The sequence below is a fragment of the Sinocyclocheilus rhinocerous genome, unplaced genomic scaffold, assembly GCF_001515625.1.
Source record: "Sinocyclocheilus rhinocerous isolate Xijiao unplaced genomic scaffold, SAMN03320098_v1.1 scaffold154, whole genome shotgun sequence".
Classification (NCBI taxonomy): Eukaryota; Metazoa; Chordata; class Actinopteri; order Cypriniformes; family Cyprinidae; genus Sinocyclocheilus; species Sinocyclocheilus rhinocerous.
The window spans coordinates 576,047-594,628 of NW_015659335.1; the positions used below are offsets into that span (position 1 = coordinate 576,047).

General features: G+C 35.7%; 1 protein-coding gene across 1 annotated transcript in view; it reads right to left on the reverse strand.

The window, feature by feature from the left end:
• The window catches only part of LOC107723603 (growth factor receptor-bound protein 2-like), a 65,978-nt gene that overhangs the window by 13,834 nt on the left and 33,562 nt on the right, over positions 1-18,582 (reverse strand). Inside the window, exon 4 of the mRNA XM_016532311.1 lies at positions 2,658-2,755. Within this exon, the coding sequence (XP_016387797.1) occupies positions 2,658-2,755 (98 nt within the window). The remainder of the gene's footprint in view (positions 1-2,657; positions 2,756-18,582) is intronic.

Below are 18,582 nucleotides of genomic sequence, written 5' to 3' on the forward strand. Positions count from 1 at the left end.
CTTATGACAGAACAGCTAATCATGATGATCTGGTCTTCGGAAAAGATAATTTTATTTGCTTATGTCAGAAACAGCGAATCTCTTTAAAAAAATGGGCTGTTCCCACTAGATTGCATTGTTATAATTCGTAAAAGTTGTACCCGCCAACTGGCGACTGACACTGTTACATGGACTCGCCAACGCTGATTTTTACTCGCATTTGGCGCTTGGCGAGTGTTAATTTTAGGCCCTGTACGTACATCTTCACTTTGTTGTTTATGATGAGAGAATTCACTCAGCGAGCGCGCGCACTGAACAAAACTCTGGCGTTTCAGCGATGACTCATCTGAACGCCTCTGACTGGCCATTTCATTAATAAGCTCAACATACTCGTGTGTGATTGGTTATAATGCGCAACACTGTAAAAACGCGTAAAAAGAATCACGGTGCAACATTGAGCAGATCTAAATTTAATGCTGCAGTCAACACTTTTCATTTCATTTATCATTTTATTCGCAACAGCCGTAATGGATTTAGTTTAACTGTACAGCAGCCTTTTTGTCCATGTGTGTTGCCATAGCGCGGATATTATGTCATTGATGGCCGACAATGAACCGGGACGAGCCATTATTTAAAAATGGAATTTCTCTGGATTTACAAACCCTTGGGAACTTTTGGGATAACGTAAGAACACAACTGCATGAAATATATCACACTGTGCAAGTGGTTTTTGGATATTTTATTACAAAAATCGTACATATTGTGCCTTTAAGCAACACTTATTTTGATTTTAGAAAAGGGACTTTGAATGGTGGACCATGTTCCCGAGCTTCATTGTGTGTCATTACATGGGTTTCAATTCTCTCTCAAGCAAATATTAGTCAATTATTAATTCATTCATTTGTCCTTCCGCCTTTGCTACTGTACACAGGACAATAATGAAACTTGCTCGCACTAAGACCAATGAGGAAGAGAGAGGGAGGAACAAATCAAACCAACTACACGTACAAACACTTTTAGCTCAAACAAGCTGTCTGGTATTGAAAGGGCAACAAAGCGTTCCCACGAAAATGATCAGGAAGTTAAAATTGATAAAAAAATAAGAGATTCTGTAAAATGCACAAGGAGGGATTAGGAAAAGTAAACAGACCTGAGAACCTGAGACCAGAAGTAATCATTGAAATGTTCAGATTAGAGCTCACACGACAGCCTCAAGGCAGACAGAGTAGAAAGTACACTTGGTCTGCTGTGAAAGCAAATATATTATCAACCATATTGCACAAATTTTAATTGGTTTTTACTTGTATTTTTTTTTTTTTTTATATACTACCATTCAAAAGTTTGGGCACTGTAAGATTTTTCTTTTATTATTATTAATATTTTTATTCAGCAAAGATGCATTAAGTTGTGAAGTCACAATAAAGACATTTTTAATGTTATAAAAGATTTATATTCCAAATAAATGCTGTTCTTTAGAACTTTATTTTCTTTAAAGAATCCTGAAAAAAGTATCACCGTTTAAAAAAAAATAAAAAATTAAGCAGCACAACACTGTTGTTTTAAACACTGATGATAAGAAATGTTTCTTGAGCAGCAAATCAGCATATTAGAATGATTTCTGAAAAATCACGTGACACTGAAAACTAAAGTAATGATTCTGAAAATTCAGCTTTGCATCACAGGAATAAATTACATTTTAAAATGTATTAAAATAGAAACAGTTATTTGAAATTGTAATAATATTTCACAATATTACTGTAAGTTTATTGTACTTCTTATCAAATAAATGTAGCCTTGGTGAGCACAAGAGACCCCAAACCTTTAGACAATGGTTTACATATATATTTACAATATATCTGTATACAGCTGCTGAATTAAAATGTAAAGAGTAAATATTGTGGAAAATAATTCATTTACAAGTATATGATATATAAACGGTGCAATATCCATTTGTCAAAGCTGTTGGTATATTTTGCAACTGACACTAGGGCAGAACGGCAGAATATAAAAAGGATCAGGGTTTGGAAGTTCAATTCATTTCCAGGAATCAGGTCAAAACACTGATTCACTGGTCTGGGTGTTATTTTAAGCTATTCTGATACATAAATATGAAGATGTACATTGCGAGCGATGCCATAAACGAACGCCGTCTCTTCACTTTGACTTTGCTTTCTGATGCCAGTTTGAATTCTTGAGCGATACTGGAGACGCTCACTCCTTTGTTTTATAACTGCTGCTCAAAGATTTCGAAACATGATTATAGTCAAGCTCCTCAAATATACTGGCAGATTCGTATAACAGATGTCTGCAATGAAGGAAAACACACACCAGAGGAGTTTCTCCCACATTAGGGAAGTGAAGTAGTGTCAGAGAGGTGTTAGATGGAGTTTATTCAAGTCTCTGTAAGCCTGATAAGGCCGTACACCAAGGAAATGAACCTTGTGCAAACTCACACGTGATTCAGCAAAGTTACTTAGACAATTCTAAAGAAAAGTGATTCTGAATGAAAGCAATCAAGCAATATATCTCAAGGTGGAAAGAGAGGAACTGTGTGTCATTTGCTTTGGTGACAGAAATGACACACTTCATCTTTAAAGCTGTAAATGATCTTGTGCTTTGTAGCAAGAGGAGTAAAGGGAAGTCAGGTTGTGGTGGCTGAAGTATCTTAGTATACTTACGCATGTGCCTTCATCTCGATGTAGTTTTTAGGAATGAAACCGTCTTTGCCATTTAGTTCTGCCTTATACCAGTTCTGATCACATTCTTCATTTAATACCTGCCAATAAAAGAGAAGACTATTATTATCGATTAAACATGACTTATTATCCTGCTGTAATTGTACATTATAGAATTATACTATAATTTGCATACAGGATTATTCTGTTACAGATAACAGGATCCTGCTGAATTATCACAAGCACACGAGTCATTTTAATCAAGACCGCTATCAAAAAAGCTAAACATCAGACCAGCAATGGAGAGTTCAAACATCTGTGTGGAAGTGTAATGCAAGAGTAGTCAAGCTAACGCCCAGTACTAACCACCTGCATTCTGGTCATTTATCTTATTTTAGCATCACTACATGTGAAAATGGAAATAAAGTGTGGTTAGGTGTTGAAATTTGATTGGATGCTAAATGCTTATGTGGACTGAGGCTTTTTCAGTTTAGGTTTTAGAGAACCATCACTCTGATTAAAGGTGCAAAGTATTACATACTCACTTCCACAGATCAGAAACTCATGCAAAATGCATGAAAAACAGTTTAATCGTTGTCTATATTGCAGCTCTTGATTTAAACAACAAAATGTGAAAATTAAACGTTTTTTGTTAATGTCTATAAACACTGCTTTAGGAAAATATAAATTCTGAGAGAAAAAAAAAAATCCACCAAGAAAAATAAGTCCTCTAAATGCAAAAACGCTTAAAAGCTAAAAAAACACACACACAAAAAAACCCAGTAGGGCTGGGCGATATGGCAAAATAATAAAATCTCGATTTTTTTCAGAACGTTTGACCGTTTCTCAACTTGAAAGTGTAGTTAAAAAAAATTCTATTCCAAGTGCACCACACATGAAGTTGTCAACATGATGTAAATGTTATAAATAAATGACATGTGACATGTGGCCAAGTATGGTGACCCATACTTGGAATTAGTGCTCTGTATTTAACCCATCCAAAGTGCACACACACAGCAGTGAACACACACACACCGTGAACACGCACCCGGAGCAGTGTTCACTTGTTAAATATCTTTGCAAAAAAGTAGCTTGAACTACAATTACATCTTGTACAAACTTGTCTTAGGGTGTTTTCACACTTGGTCCTTTTCAGGGGTCTGAGCATGGTTCGCGTGATTTTTGGCCCATGTGTGAACACCCCAAACGATCTCAGACCCCTCAGAAGCAAACTGAACCGAGACCATCTCGGGAGGTGGTCTGAGTACGGTTCGCTGTCGGCTAAAGGTACAGTTCGCTAAAAACGTGCATTGTGAACACAAATCGGCCCGGGCTCAATTGATTTTTCCATTTGCGAATTCCAATGTAGTTTGGCCATCAGATGTTTCCGTACAAATCAGCTGTTCATAGTGGCTGCTTCTTCTGGCAGATCTCTACAAATTGTTCGCTCACAACGTACACTTGTTTATTTTAATTTCAACCACTTCTAAACTGTGTAAGAGAGACGCGGCTGTGCGCCTTGCCAGTTTAAACTTTTTGATATAGGCTACGAGCGCGCACATCCCAGCGGGGGCTAAACTACACTCTTTAGCGTTTATTGTTTCAACTGTCAAAAACACCCATGGTTCACATAAACACAGTTGGTTTTGTCTCAATCAAATGTAAGAATCTATTATTCATATGATTTATAATATGCATTAAAAAAATTTTTTCATTTGATTAGTATCTTATTTAAATGCTGCATTTAAGGATACCTGTACTGTACCTGAAAAATTTAAAGCAGTTTATTATATTTTATTTTATTTGTCCAATTTAAATTTTTTTTTATCTCAATGTCAAAATATTAAACCAGCCATTAAACCATTAATATAATAATTGATACATTTGATTTTTGACTCTTTTCTTAAAAATGTTTTGAAATTTGAAAGGCTGAAATTTGATTTCATTTTTTTAAAATATTTTTTTTGTGAAAACCTGTATCTGAACTGTAAATCATGCTTTTTACAATCATTTTAAAACATTGCCCCACCCCACTCATATGGCATTAATTTTATCTGTGCAAGTCTTAAAAACAGTCATAAAAAGTCTTAAATTTGAGCTTATAAATCCTGCAGAAACCCTGTGTGCTATAAAATAAACATGATGACATAGACAAGGAAAACAATTCAAAATAGATATTACAAAGGTGTACGAAACTTGTATTTTTGTGCAAAAGATAAAAATATTCCAGTTTTGGAGGCCATAATGTCAGCCATCAAACACTGAACTGGACTAGATCCAAAAAGCAACAGTCTGAACACAAAGAGGTCTGAGACACCATTACTGCTTAAGTGGACCAAAAAAGGATCCGAGTCCTCTTTCAGGAACTGCGATAGTGTGAACGCAAAGAAAACTGGGTCCTTTTTCACTTGGTCCACCTCTTGGTCCACTTAAAGGGGTCTGGGTTCTGGGTCTGGGCTTATACATATTTTTTAAAAGCATTTTCCTTGTATTATTTCTGAACATATAATATCAAAAGTCAAGGTAATTCAAATTCAAAATGACTGAAGGTATAACACCAGTAGACTATTATTAACTAGGCTATAAATGTTCTGTAAAAACAATGAACCGCAGCTTTCAGCCTGATGTCACCATGATGCAAACATAAAATGTCAGACATACAGTAGTAGTTCTTTACAGGTTTTCATTCGATTGCGCTGCTTTTCTTTATTTTTTTCTATGTAAATATAAATATGTTTGACTGTTGTGCTCGCGTCTCTTGCAGCGTCTCATGCATGAAACGGCATTCTAAAAACGTGGCGCTCAAGTTAAAAGAAGTCCAACTCAACCCCCATCTTCCTGCATTTTTTCCTATTCCACTGGAATAGCATCTTAGTCAACACAAAAGCGCATTCTGTGTGAATGGCACCTAATGATATATTCTACTTATGGTCCTTCACAGAGCTCGTCACACGTGAGTGGTTAAGCACGACGTGCGCCGACATGCGGTTGGATCATTCTTTTCTCTTTACTGTTGTTAACATTGGCAATTTGTCAAAGTGTCTAATCCTAACGTTTGGTAATATTTCTATTCAAAATAGTGATTCCTCGATTTATAAAAAATAAAATCGTGGCAAAACACTAAATTCGAATTAATCGATAAAATCTGAAAAATCGGCCAGCACTAAAACGCAGTGCTCTTAAAAGGGTTAAATCTCTGTAATCGAATACTTTCCCATTAAGTTAACTGTAGATGAAAGCAATAGTAAACAAAAATCTAAAAATAGAAAGCAGGGCTGTACAGTGCGACATATATGTCGCACGTGCTAAGAAAAAACTGGTCTGTGCGATGAATAAATTTATCACTGTAGCACGCGTGCGATAGGCTACTGTTTTGCATGTTCATAACACAGCCGCTTAATAATGTGAAGTGATTTCTTTGTGCTTGTTTGTGTGTGTGAGATTGATTATACTTGGTAGTTAGGGGTGTGCGATATGACGATTTTTGATCGTGGATGATTAAAATGTCTCCACGGTCTGCTTTTGAAGAAATAGTATCGTGCTCAGCTGCAGTTCTGGTGCCTCCGTTTCAATATACTGTACAATGCAACATACATTCACTTCAAATGTTAACTCAGAGGTAGAGTTATACTCACGGGACACTGCACTTATTCACAATCACAAAAGTGCATTATTTGCATCTGCTTTAAAGCCTTGCCGTTTAAACATTTAATTCACGTTCTGTTCTGACATGCGCTTTTTCGGAGCGCGTACACAGAGTGCACAGGAGCCTGTCAAACAGCGCCTGATTACTGTTGTCTTTCGAGTCAGATTGATTTCGCGTCTAATACGGTCAAAAACACACAAGGTTTACATATAAACACAGTTAGTTATGTCTGAAATGAAAGTAAACCATTGAGAGAGAAACAGATGCGTGCAGCTCTTAAAGCACTAAATATGGTTCAACAGAAGAAAGAAACTAATTTAGGTTTAAAACAACTCGTGAGTAAGTAAATGATGGCATAAAAATAAAACACTATGACAGAATTGACAGACAGATGGACAGAATTTTCATTTTTGGGTGAACTATTCTTTTAATGTTAATAAAAAAAACAAAACAGAGAAAAATCACTCACTGCTCATGACTGATGCACTTTAATACAGTTGCTTTAAAAATGTATAATTGATGTATATAGTGTTTTATTTTCTTAAAACTCAATTTCTTGAATGTTAAGCTACTGCTAAATACTGTACCTGAAAAATAAAGCACTAATTTTTATTTGTATATTATGTGTATTTGTAATGTATACCTTTGTTCTTATTTTCTAATAACAATGATAAAATAACGACAAAGATTTTTATCTTCGCCCACTTTGGCCTAAATGTCTACCATTCTTTTTTATTTTATATTTTGTTACCTTAAAAGGCTTTTTTTACAATAGGGAAATTAGTAGTAAATAGTAAAACCAACATGACAAAGAATTGTGATGAAATCGTGATATTCCTGAAAAGAAATCGTGATATTATATTTTTGCCATATTGCCCACCCCTAACTTGTGCTACAACTGTTTGGCCTGCGCTACAAAATTTTCAACTTCTGTAGCACCAGTGCTATGTGCAAAAAAAGTTAACGTACAGCTCTGAGAAGAATAAAGTTCCAATATGGCTGATAAATATCCAATATGGATAGACAGACTGTCAGGGCTGTCAATCGATTAAAATTTTTAATCTAATTAATCACATCCTTTTTCTGTAGAAAATATCTAAAAACCAAAAATATTGGCTGACATACATCCAATATGGAAAGATACTGATTTGTAGCATTTGGACCAATCAGACATACAATTATTCATTATATTTAATGAATAATCCAGCAAACCCCCTCACCCAAAAAAGCAAACTATGTGTTACCATGGCAAGCAGTGACAAATGGCAGGTATCATACATTTAACCAAACGAAACGAGGTTTAGGATAAGCTGTAGACGCCGTTGTAAAATGGGGTTTCACTCAGGTGGTTAACTGACTCATTTTCCATAGCTGCATTCTCTGGTTTCTCTTAACGGTTTCATTCATCCACTTTACCTCCCCTGTGTATGTATGCGTGAGAGTGTGTGTGTATGGTTGTTTAGACTAGTTATGTGCTAGTGTTTAGTTAATAAAACTTGTGCACAAATTACATGAGTCTGATTCTGTCACTGCTTGTAAATTGAGGTCCCTTTTACAATCCGATCTTGTTACATGCTCTAATGTATAAATAATATAATTTTATAACGGATATAAATAATTTTAATTAATTGTAATTATTTAGATACAATTCCCTTTTGAGCTAATTTGCTACATATTTAATAATTAATATATATTTACATCAAATTAAATTATATTAAATCAGTATAAAATCTTATAATCTTAGCTGATAATTGGTAAGGTCCTGATATATTGTGCATCCCTAAGCCTTACATTATGTTGAGGCTGTCAAAACAGATCAGCCTTCAATTTGTCCCAAAAGGAAAGCATGGTGCCTGCATTCATATTCTCTGCATCCTTTTCAACAGCAGTCAAATGTGGGAGGGAAGGTGGGGGACCAAATATCTGCCAGAGAACAGACTCAAAACTGCGGTTTGGAGGAAACAGAGTGTGCAACATCCTTCCGCTGCAAAGATTGATGGGTAGACAACCAAAGGAAGAGGACAGAACGAGAAAGACTGACGACAAGGGATGGACCATTGACCAAAAATGGGTTAGGAACAGTTAAAACATGTGGAAACAACCACTAAAATGTCCAACCTGATGCCCATTTCCACTCTATATGGCAACACATGATCATAGAAAACGATGGCGGTGGATTTCCTATGTGGTTTTAGAATCTGGTTAGCACCTTTGTGGTTCACTTTTACTTTATAATTTTGCTTGTGAAGAATATATGAGAAATACAGCCATTTACCATCCAACTAGCATAACAGTCTGAATGCAGGCCAAATTATACTTGCGAGTAATTTATGTTCAGAAACATGCCAGTTTTCATGGATGTTTTCATACATGCAAGCTTTGATTGAACAAATGTTTAAAACATTGTCAGATCATTTCAAATCACCTTTCAAGATGTAAAATAAAAGTCATTTTTGGCTAATGCAATCTCTGACTACACCTCTAAATTTCTGCAATAGTCCTAACATTAAAAAAAAAAAAAAAAAAAAAGGCCAGAAAACATCAAACTCCTTACCATTTTTGCAAACAATGATTGTCCTTTTTTGACTCATGCATACAATTTGGCGTGTTCATAACTGGAATTAAGTGGGTGCACATGCAAAAGACGAGAAGACGACGTGTTGGGCGGTTCACGGGACACTTTCAGTGCAGCAACAAACCCACAAAGAGAAACATTGTGCACTCTTCTTCCCTGATGCATACTTAAAACATAATAGGGCGCTAACAGCTCTCAGCTAAACCCAAAAGACAACGATGAGATTGACACCATCCACTCAGCGGCTTCAATCTGGAGTGAAAGCTACAGATGGTCATCAATTATTTATTTAGAGAGAGCCTGCATAAAGTTTGGATTTGATCATTTACCCAACCACACGCACAACAAACATATTTCTCACGCATGATGTTAGAGTGACTTTCACGAAGCCTGTCAAAAGAAGTCATGCTACAGCCTATGATAATTATTTTAAAATTATATCAAACTTTAATTACATTAAAATAAATTAAGATTTTCTGCATTTTAATGACAATTAAACATTAAAAAAATATTGAGTAATTCTCAATAGCCTATTTTAATGCATAAATAAATAATACATACATAAAGGACTGAAATTTCAGCCGCCACAAAAAAAAAAAGGCACAAAGGGTGAAAATCTAATCACAAGCCAAAATTGAATAGAAAAAAAAATTATTTTTTTTATATGGCGTGCATATAAAATAATTTAGATTTAAAACTCTATCTAATAAAATGAAAATGATATATTGACAGGAAAGACTCATGTGAAAGATCCAAACGGATAGGTGCAACATCAAACACACCTGCAAATTCAGTTTTTACTCTTAGACAAGTGCCAGTCTGAAAATAAGAATACCAAGAGCAGAAGTTCACAAGATCAAGAAAGACTGTGTAAAGCCCCGTTCACACCAAGAACGATAACTATAAAGATAACGATATTAGCGTCCACACCAGCGAACAATATCGTCTGTTTATTCTAAGCGCACGCGCGCCTGCCGCTTTAAATTCTCGAGCTCGTTATAGCAGGATAGATTCTGATTGGCTGTCAATGTTTGTATCGTTCATCAGCTGGAAAAAATCGTTCTGGAAGTGATTCCAACGATATCGTTTCTCTGTGCCTTTATCGTTATAGTTGTAGTGTGGACTCTGCTATTCTTTAATATTGAGAACGATTTTTAGAACTATATCTTTATCGTTATCTTTATAGTTATCGTGCTTGGTGTGAATGGGCCTTAAAGGTCTAGGGACAAATGGTTGTATTGCAATACTGCAAAGCTTTATTTAATATAATAGCAAGAACAGAGTGTGTTCACACAAGTAAAATACATCGATCTTAAGTTTCTGGACCAGTTGCAAATGGAACAAGATGGAAGATTATGAGTAAACAAGAGCATCAAGCCAACAAAGCTTCAGGGAAGTGGCCTCATTCTCTCGTCTGAGAGGGAATGATCGTAGAGAGGAAATGAAAGTAACCTAAAAAGTGCATCACGGGAACTACACAAGTGTTCTTGCATAACTGCCATTAAGCTTCAAGCTGCTTTAACATTTCTACGCAAAAGCATGTGATCTCTTTTGTTTGACATTTTCTGTCATCACAAAGGCCGACTATCCTCAGACTGAGTGTATTTGTTCCAAAACCTCAAAGCACGTTTCCAGAACACTTTGGACAGAATAGCAACAATATTACAAATTGGACATTAAAAACAGATATTTACACATGTGTGATTATTCACAGTCATTGTTATGATTATTAAATACACAAAAGTTTATAATTTCACTGACAATACTGCAAATATCTGCACACAATATTGCACAAGGTGCAATTTTCTATGGGAACAAATGCAAAAGTAAGCAGTTTATCCCCCAATCAAGTTCTTAATGTCACTAAAAAACAAAGACATTTAACAAAATGCATGTGTTTTTCAAATAGCAATGCTGGGAGCTAATAATTACTTGCACTTCTCACACACAGAAACAACACTACGCCTACATTGTGACAGATCAAAATTAGATCGTGGCAATTATAATCAGCGGAGATGTCAAGCGTCAGACGTGCACATCTTGATGCCTTCAGTTGATAAACATGCCTTTTCTATTTCTGATGCGCTGCACAGCCACTCCAGCTAATTTACTTTTTCTTAATTGCCAGTAATTATTTTCTTTACAAATATGTGAACTGATTGACACGTCTGTGAATGTGAATTTTATTCATTATATATTTAAATAAGATCTGCCCATCATAACAGTTGGCTTATGATGTTTTTGGTCTAGCTGTAATTCATCTTTTTTTTTTTCCTTCTAGTATATTCATACAAATAAACATTATATATAAAACTGGTCTATTCCAGAAAATCCCAAAGTTAGTTTCCAAAGCAATGGATTTCCCTGAAATAGAAAATCAAAAGTAACGTTGCTCATTTACCTGTTAAAAGCAGTCAATCTAAAACAAGTGGCTACAAACAAAACAAGATGTGGCTAGTGGTCGACCGATATATCAGCTTATAAAAAAACAAAACAAGAAAAAAACAAATAGAAATAAAATGAAAAACAAAGATAGAAAATAAAATAAATTATTAAATTTTTATATTTTGAAATTATGTATACTGCAACAAGTACAGCTCCTATCTATATAAAACTCCATAACTGTAGGTTAAGATTACTTCAGTTAACATATTTCAAATTCGGAGTAGAATTAGACAAAAATGGTATTATAAACTGTGCTTTCTTAGCCCAGTATTTTTCGGCTAGTCGAGATAATGAGTATGCAAGAGTAAACAAACGTGATTGGCTCTTTTAACTCCTCCCCTTATGAAGTCACTGATTTCAGATCTTTTTTAGAGATAAAATGGACAGTTGAACCTGAAACATCTCATCAGAAAGAAAGAGAACGATTTGCTTTGTTGGCAGTTTTATCAGTGGACACAAGAGTGTTCTTGTGACGGCCTGTTTGCTACACAGGCTTGTGATGGCCTACACTTTCTCTCTCACTTACAAACACAATCTCTATCCATTGTCAAGTCAGCGCTGTGTCATCAGCCCCCAGCGCTCACCCCCGCTTTTAATCAGACTTTGGCGCAACAGTATCGGCGCTTTCATTTTGTGTGGCAGAGATAATCTCATCCACAGCTGTCGTGGCCTTCTGCTCCAACCAACAGCCGCTGCTTCACAGTCCGAGATGAGAAGACACATCAGGATACCCACAACACAGTGCAACCACCTCTACTTGAGTCAATATCAATGAGGCAATGGTTTGGAATAAGAGCGCTGAAGGAAATTATGCATTTGCAGTCAATTTGACGTCATGAGGGTCAAGGCTAAAGTTTTCATAGACTGACAGAGACAGGAGAATCAGCAATGCAATCCGGAGAGGACTGCGATGCATGAAGGCAGTAGATTATCTGAATACATGGATTAATGTGGTGTGTGGCCCATCCAAAAAACAGCGATCAATTCAGAAAAATTAAACCGCTAAATACTATGTCAATTTCTTATGAACAACCCATTGTACTAAATATAAAAACTAAAATATCAATGTAAAGAAACCAATAAAACATAATAAAATATATCATATAAAATAATCTAAATCTAATAAAATAATAAATCTAAACAAAAATAAAATGTAAATAAAAAATGAAACAAAAAACAAATACTGAAGTAAAAATTCTGAAGTTTAATATTTAGGGTTAACCCTAAGTATAATCAATATTCAATTAAAATAACAAAAATAAAATGAATAAAACAAAATATAAACAAAAATAAAATTCAATAAACAAAAAATTATATCAAATAAAAAACAAACAAAAAAAAGCTAAAGTTGAACGCTGAAGTTTAATGCTTGGGGTTAACCCTAAGCATGGGCAATAATAAAAGTGATGCTTGCCGAAGCCAATGAAAATTTAGATTCAGAAAATGGTGAAATGTAAGCAGGAAATGAGCTCTGAAATCATGCAAATAGAGGCCAGTCGCTCATATTATAACCCATGTGCTGTTATTAACACTGCCATCCACGACTTCACAAAGGGTCAGGGCACGCTACACCACCACAGACGTTGATGTGCGCTACAACAAGGCTTCTTTTCATCCCAGCGTCCGCTTTCACAAAGACACCAGTATGCATGCCAGTGTCAGCCTCTGCTTATGCCTGACTGGACGACCGCTGTCAGGCTGTGAAACACACACTCAAAGACTCAGCATGACATTTTAACGTCACAGCCAGTGAAAGAGTGCTGAGGAAGGGAACGGATAAGACAGTCTTAATAAAAAACAAAATAAAAAAATTTATACATTAAGCCATATGAGGCCATCGGTCTCAACCCAGTACCTCAGGCCTGATCCTCGGACGCAATCTGAACACAATAACCCTTCCAAACAAAAACTAACCACATCCAGCAGAGTATCTGGTCTGGGATGCGTCTGGTGTTCAGTTCTGCACATGCTTCCCGAAGAAAGAGGAATGGAGAGGAACATCTTGATTAAACAATCTGACGAATACTCGTATACATCAACTAATCGCAAGAACCCTAATCTTAGGCTACGTCCACACAAAGCCAGAGCTTTCCCTATCCAATCTTTTTACTCTCCCAAAACGCCGGATCCATCTGGATGAAACGCCTATATGATACAAAATGTATGTGTATACAGCTAAACGCGTCTCCGTGTGGACGAGGCCTTAATCTTTAAAGATCAAAAAACAAAGAGATCAAGCACTTCTGATGGCAGCATTTTATTCAAAGTGCTCATATTACTGCAGTGAAGGCAGTGAGACAAATGGACAAAACCCATTTAAATGAACCTGGCGCAATTATAAAGTTTGACCTCATTACCGAGGCAAAGAGTCCTTATTGCACAATTACTCCCAAGAGTCCTTTTCATGCAGAACGTTGACTGACTCAGCACTCAGTTGTCAGATCAGAGGTGAAGTCACTGCGCTGAATTACCCCTACAGATGAAGAGGCCGAGGTCACACCGCTACCGCAAATCACAGCAATTACCAGGCTTTGATTACGGTCAAGTGGCATTGTTACACTTGGGTTTGCTTGCGAAGTTGCGATGCTGTTCGTGCTGACCCTGGAGAAAATATTCACACGGAAATGCTAAAATGGAAACTCTGAATGGAGATGATGGCGAATCCTTCTCGACTTTTAAAATGGCATTTTGCATTTTCACTCACAACAGAGCTCAGCAATCAGAGGCTGCTGCAAGAGTCAATCAGCAGTAATAATTTTCGTCCTGATTCGCAGCTCTCCCGCTGGGACTTGTGATTGCTGATTAAATACAGCTCACTTGCACTCATGCACCGAGAATCCATTTCATCGTATTTCAGGGAATTAATGAAGTCTGAAAGTCTTTTTAGAAGAAAAAAAATCCCTAAAACAGCCCTACAAGTCTCTATGATAATGGCTCGTGTGCATCCCCTAACTAAAGAGACTTTTCTAGGGATTCACACTATATAGGTTATTGGCTAATATTTGTGATTTATTTATGATTATTTATCAATATCAAATATTTAAATGCTTACTTTTTCCTGTTTTTACAATACCTTTGCTGTCATCTAATAACTTAAAGTTTAGCAAAATCATTTAATACTATTTAAAATGTAATCTAAAGCATAAATGTTTCATACTGAACATTATAATTAGGGCTGGGTATCGATTCAGAAGTCCCAATTCGATTCGATTCTTGGTTCGATTCTCTAATTTTTTATTACATTCAGTGAATATAGTTAATACAAATGCTATTGATATTTCTAAAAAAATGTACAGTAAACATCAGTTTACAAATGGAGAATTAATAAAAATAAATTAAGAGCCACAGGCCTGTATTTTAAACCTATAATTTTTTTGCATAGGGTCCTTTTTTAAACAATAATAGGGCCCTATAAAATGTTTTTCTTAATTTTTCTGGTAATCAGATGAAGGCATAAAACATTAATTTAATTGATCCTAATCAGATGAAAATTAAACCCTTTTATTTTTTGGCAAACAAAGTGCTGCACAACAGAGGTTTACTGTTTACTGTGTAAAATTAAAAAGAAAACAAATGTGATTATTCCTTTAAAAATAAAGATTTATTAATATTTCTTAGTAGTAGTAGTAGTAGCAGTGCTGTTACATTGAGTCTTGAGACTGCTAAATAGTAATATATTTCGGACACAGTTTCTTCACGTTAAACTAAACTTTTATTTTGACGGGTTGCCGTGAGGAACTTGCAGCTGCTGTGTATGTGATATGACGGTAGTTTTGTCAAATTAAACGGTAAAATGCTAATGAAGTGACTCTCAGAGCAGCTGGAGATGAACGTCGCACCATCCGCTATTCATTCATTCATTCATTCATTGCGGAAATCATGGCGCCTTTAAGCGTGATGTTAAATGCTTCCACAGATTTGTAGTATTACTATAGAATTTTACCTGAGCATTGCAAATCACACATATTTGCTTTGTCGCCATGATAAGCACTGAATGAATGACAGGCTTTCCGTTGTAACATTGCGTAAGGTAAATAAGAGGGTGACGTTTTGGTTCTGATTATCATGTTTATTAGTTACATTATTAGTTTAAACTTCTGATATACGGTTTTCTGAGTGCACACATCCGAAGCACATGGACAGAAAGCGGCTGTCACAGCATGTGAGTACTCATTTAAGTTTTTATCGCAGCAATATACAGTAAATAAATCAATAAATCCACTGCTCTCTTGTCTCCTCTGAGGCTGGGACTCTAAATAGTGTTCTGTGCTTGACTGTGCAGTCAAAGACAGAAATTCTTGCGAAATCAAAATGAAGGCACCGTGGGTGGAAACTTACAGATTAAGGGGCGGTAATATTATAATGAGATCCCTTTGCCACGTCACCAAGGGAGCAAAATCAGATGCGCTCGTTTCTCAGACGCTTGCAGAAAAAGGCTTACCAAAACAAAGTTACTGGGTTAATCTTTTTCACGTTTCCTTGGTTGGTAGATGCACCGGGGACCTGATTATAGCACTTAAAACCTGGAAAAATCAGATTTTCATGATACGTCACCTTTAAATTAGAACATCTTTTTATTTTTTTTTTATTTCAATATTTCATAAGTACTTCTATTATTTTTTGATATGGTACTGCCAAATATTAACAAGCATTTACTAATTATAATGTTGTGAAGACTAAACTGACTTCAAATTTAGAATGATTTTAGTTTTTAAATGTTATTTGTATTCTTGTTATTATTATTTTTACACAAAATAGAGCGTATTTTAACATTAAAATAATTATCAGTATCCGCTTTAATATTGGTGCCTTCCTAGAGTTTGTCCTGTTTTATTGTCAGCCAGACAAAAATCTTACAGGGACAGTTCACTCAAAAACCAAAAATGTCATAATTTACTCACCTTTATGTTGTTTTAAATCTGTATATTTAAAAAAATGTCTGTGCACTGTAAAAACTGATTTGTCCAGTATGTTTATGAAGAAAATACTACTTCAGTTTTTCTACTTTAATTCAATGTGTTCCTTGCCATTTCTTTGTGATTGTTTGTAAAATTTACTACCAATTTCAGAATGACAATGGTTTCTACACCTTTTTTTTTTCCCCCGTTTTTTTTTTTTCAATTCTCCAAAATATCATCTTTTGTGTTTCACAAAAGTAAGTTAGTTAACAGGACACATGGCACATGTAAGGACTGGTGATCTGTACTATTCCGCTCAAACCAGAAGATTACATCAAACCTGTTTGGCTCCATAGGTTGGACTAAGCCTTTGTGCTTGCCCATCCATGAATTATAAATCATTCAGAGGCAGTGAGAGAGAGACGGGCATTTGAGAGGATGTTCCTAACAAGCCAAAGTGATCAAGATGTGATGGGCCGTGTTAATCCCTGCTTTAGGAGGCTGTTTTAATGAGCTTTGCGGACAGCACACACGGGATTGCGATCTTAGCAACCTTGTTGAGTACCTGCTACTGTAATAATCCGAAATCGGTTTCTTCACGGGTTGCTGGTCCCTCTGTGGTTCTGTCATTTAAATTACCTTTCTAAAAGAGTTTGCTCCCTTATTTTAAACAGCATTTCTCCACAAATAAAAGGAAATTTGAATTTGGCAAAACAGAATCTAAAATAGAATATCTAAAATAGAAAACAATTTTTTTTTAATAAAATTCTATAATTTAACAAAAATAATTAAACTTTGTGTGTGTATATATATATATATATATATATATATACACACACACACACACACACATATTTCATACATACACATATATTACATATATATATGTACTTCAATGCTCTGCCATGACGCTTTAAGCTTGACGTCGACTAGTCGCTGGTCCTATAGAAGGACTTCCACATTTACGCAGTTAAAATGACAAATAAATGCATACGCTTCACAAGACATGTGTGATTATATTACTGGATGCTCGAAATTGAATGGGAGAATGCACGTTTTAAACAGCTTATTGTACAGGTAAGTTAATTGCCGTTCTAATCTAATGCGCTGCTGCACTGTAACGCACACACATAGGCTATTAGCTGTTATTGGAGCAATAGCTACGTGGGCAGTAGACTTGTGCCGGTATTCGGTAATGCGATATATCACGGTAATGAATATGCACGATACCGGCATATCCCTAGTGGGCAGCACTGTGTCATATGCCATAGCTGTGCACAAGATGTTCGAGTCTCAGCTCCAGACTTATTTATTCATTAATGACGTCATCAGCGACTAGTCGACTTCGACTCGACTTTCATCACATAAAAGACTACTTTAAAAAATCTGAAGTCGTTCAACCCCTAATTAGCTTTCGTTTTTAATCAATTTAATCTATTTTATATTTTAAAATGTATAAAATACTGGAGAAAACATTCACACAAAAAAGAACAAAATTACATAAGTCAAGTTTAAAATAATTTATCTGAAAGCTAAATAGACTAAAAACAAAGAATGACAAGTTCAGAAAATTAAAAAAAAAAAGTGAAAAGTTCAAAAGAGATTGGCTGTAGTTTCTCTACACAAATAGCCGATGAGTTGCTTAATGAGCCGTCTTTGAGTCACCATAACTGCTTACTAGGGACGTCTCGCCATGATGACTCAGTCCCTAAAGATACCGGCAGCCAATAACACTGCTGTGCTCCTGGAAACAGCCCTGATAAGGGCAGCAGCCTCATCCTTCATCTGTGACGCCACGTATAACTCACTCTCTCCTTGTGTCGGGTTATAGCTTAATTTGAAACACCGCGAGGTAATTGTGTGCATGCATCATTTCAGCAAACATTCATGTAGAATGCAATGCAGAGCTTTTACTATGCTTTACATGGAAAAGATTAGTGCTGGGCGGTATGACCAAAAATTTATATCACGGTATTTTTCAAAATTATACCCGGTTTCACGGTACAAGACGGTATTTTTTTTTCATGCATGACCGAGTGTTAACCATATTTTCTACTGATTGAGAGAGGAAATACTGCAGTATATTGACTTAGAATGCCCTATTTTACTGTCATGATGAGTGAATATTGTCAAAAAATACCACACTAAATAGTGACTAAACACGACCCCTTTTAATACATGTTAACCAGGAGTCACTCTCATTTATAATCACAGCATCGTCTGATAAAATCAACATGCATCTAACACTAAAGAGCGGCTATGCGGTTGTTTTGGCAATATTACTTTTTTGTCTCATGCAGCAGCACTGCCTGCGCTGAGTAATAATCTAAAAAAAACAACAAACAAAAAAAGTGCATGTGATAT